Source organism: Pteropus vampyrus, unplaced genomic scaffold (assembly GCF_000151845.1).
Source record: "Pteropus vampyrus isolate Shadow unplaced genomic scaffold, Pvam_2.0 Scaffold1036, whole genome shotgun sequence".
Classification (NCBI taxonomy): Eukaryota; Metazoa; Chordata; class Mammalia; order Chiroptera; family Pteropodidae; genus Pteropus; species Pteropus vampyrus.
This window is the reverse complement of record NW_011889817.1, coordinates 6,604-8,268: the sequence shown is the minus strand read 5'-3', so window position 1 is coordinate 8,268 and position 1,665 is coordinate 6,604. Positions and strand designations below refer to the sequence as shown.

Sequence of the window (1,665 nt, the reverse complement as noted above, 5' to 3'; positions counted from 1 at the left end):
TAAAACCTGCAATTTACTAGTTTCTACTTCAGAAGCTTGTTGGGAAGATGTTTTGATGGATACATGAAAAATACTTAGAACACTGATTGCCCATCAGAAGTGATTTCTAAATCTTAGCTCATGATAATTTCATCATCTATATCAGCATCTATTGTTACTTTTAATTAGGAGAGTGAAATAGATTATACCAACCAATGCCATCCCTTCATTTCCATTTTGCTTTCTAGAAGATTTCAACAGTTCTCTCAATTAATGTGATGAATATTATATTAATATACAGTTCTCATATATGAAATGCAGTTAATAACCTGTATTATAGTCATCAATATAATATACAATTAGTATTTAAAATAAATCTAAAAGATGAAACACAATCATTACATCTTACTTTAAAATTATTAACATCTCATTAGATTGGGAAAAAATGGCATAGATGATAGAGGCTTTGTTCATCCTCCTTTGACCAAATCAAAGTCGTGACAGAAACAAGGAGCAAAGAGCAAGGAAAGGCACCTGGGATCTACATGAACAGAAGCACTAGGACTAGGGAGATAAATAATTAACCAACCTGCAAGGGTAGAAGGTAGGAGGAGGCAAAGACGGGAGGCTTCCTGGTCCTGAGTGGCTGAATGGGACAGAGGCTGCGGCATTCCGCAGCTGCAGACTCCTCTTAAAAGGGCCATGTCTGCGAGTGAACTTTTGTGGTGATGGAACTGCTCATTCTAAGCACCAGTGCTCATCTGGCTTCGCGGGGGTGTGGGGCACCAGGACTTACAAAGAGATACTGAGTTGTCGGACTGAGGACCAGAGGCAAGGATCTCTCTTAAACAGAAGTGCTGGCGGTATCTATTGTTCCTCTGTTGAGCCCTCCCCACTCCCAGTTTGCAGAGGCAGCAGCCACCATAGCTGAGGTGTAATCAACCTGGATAACAGAGGTCGTTCAGCCTAGGACATTCCCTGAAACTCCTCCTCGCCCAACTCACAGCCACACTCGACACATCTAGTTGTATCCTCGGAGAGTCAGGTGCTCCTTGCTGAGCAGCGCCAAGATTCACACTGGTGGCAGCTGGTCTCGGTTTCTTGTGTGGCTTCTTGAGGCAACAATCTGTGGATTGCTTGCTGACTCTTAACAGGTGGCACCGGGGGGACCCAGGCTGGGGCTAAACTTGGCCCACAGCTGAATCCCTCTCAGGACTGCACCACTGGACACCTACTACACAAAGCTGCACTAATAAGACCAGGAGACTTAGGAGATTTCCTTAGTACATAGAAATGGACATAGACGGGCAGCCAAAATGGGAAGACAAAGAAGCAGAAACATATGAGAGAACAGAACATAGATCTAGAAGTAATGGAGTCAAGCAATCTAACAGATACAGAGTTTAAAGCACTGGTTATAAAGATGCTAATAGAACTTAGGAAAAGTGTAGATGAACTCAGTGAGAACTTCAACAAAGAGATAAGAAACATAAAAATAGAAATGGAAATTATAAACGGGAACCTGTCAGAAATGAAGAACACTTTGACTGAGATGAAGAGTAAATTAGATGCACTAAACAGAGTGGATAAAGAAGAAGATGGAACCACCAATATGGAGGATGGGAAACCAAGGACACTCGATCAGAATGGCAAGAAAAAAGAGGACAAGACATAATAATAATTTAA

General features: G+C 41.7%; 1 protein-coding gene across 1 annotated transcript in view; it reads right to left on the bottom strand.

The window, feature by feature from the left end:
- Positions 1–1,665, bottom strand: part of LOC105310069 (adhesion G protein-coupled receptor E2-like) — a gene marked incomplete at its 5' end in the record, with an annotated part of 13,646 nt that overhangs the window by 7,026 nt on the left and 4,955 nt on the right. The window contains one exon of the mRNA XM_011386283.1: positions 569–669. Within this exon, the coding sequence (XP_011384585.1) occupies positions 569–669 (101 nt within the window). The remainder of the gene's footprint in view (positions 1–568; positions 670–1,665) is intronic.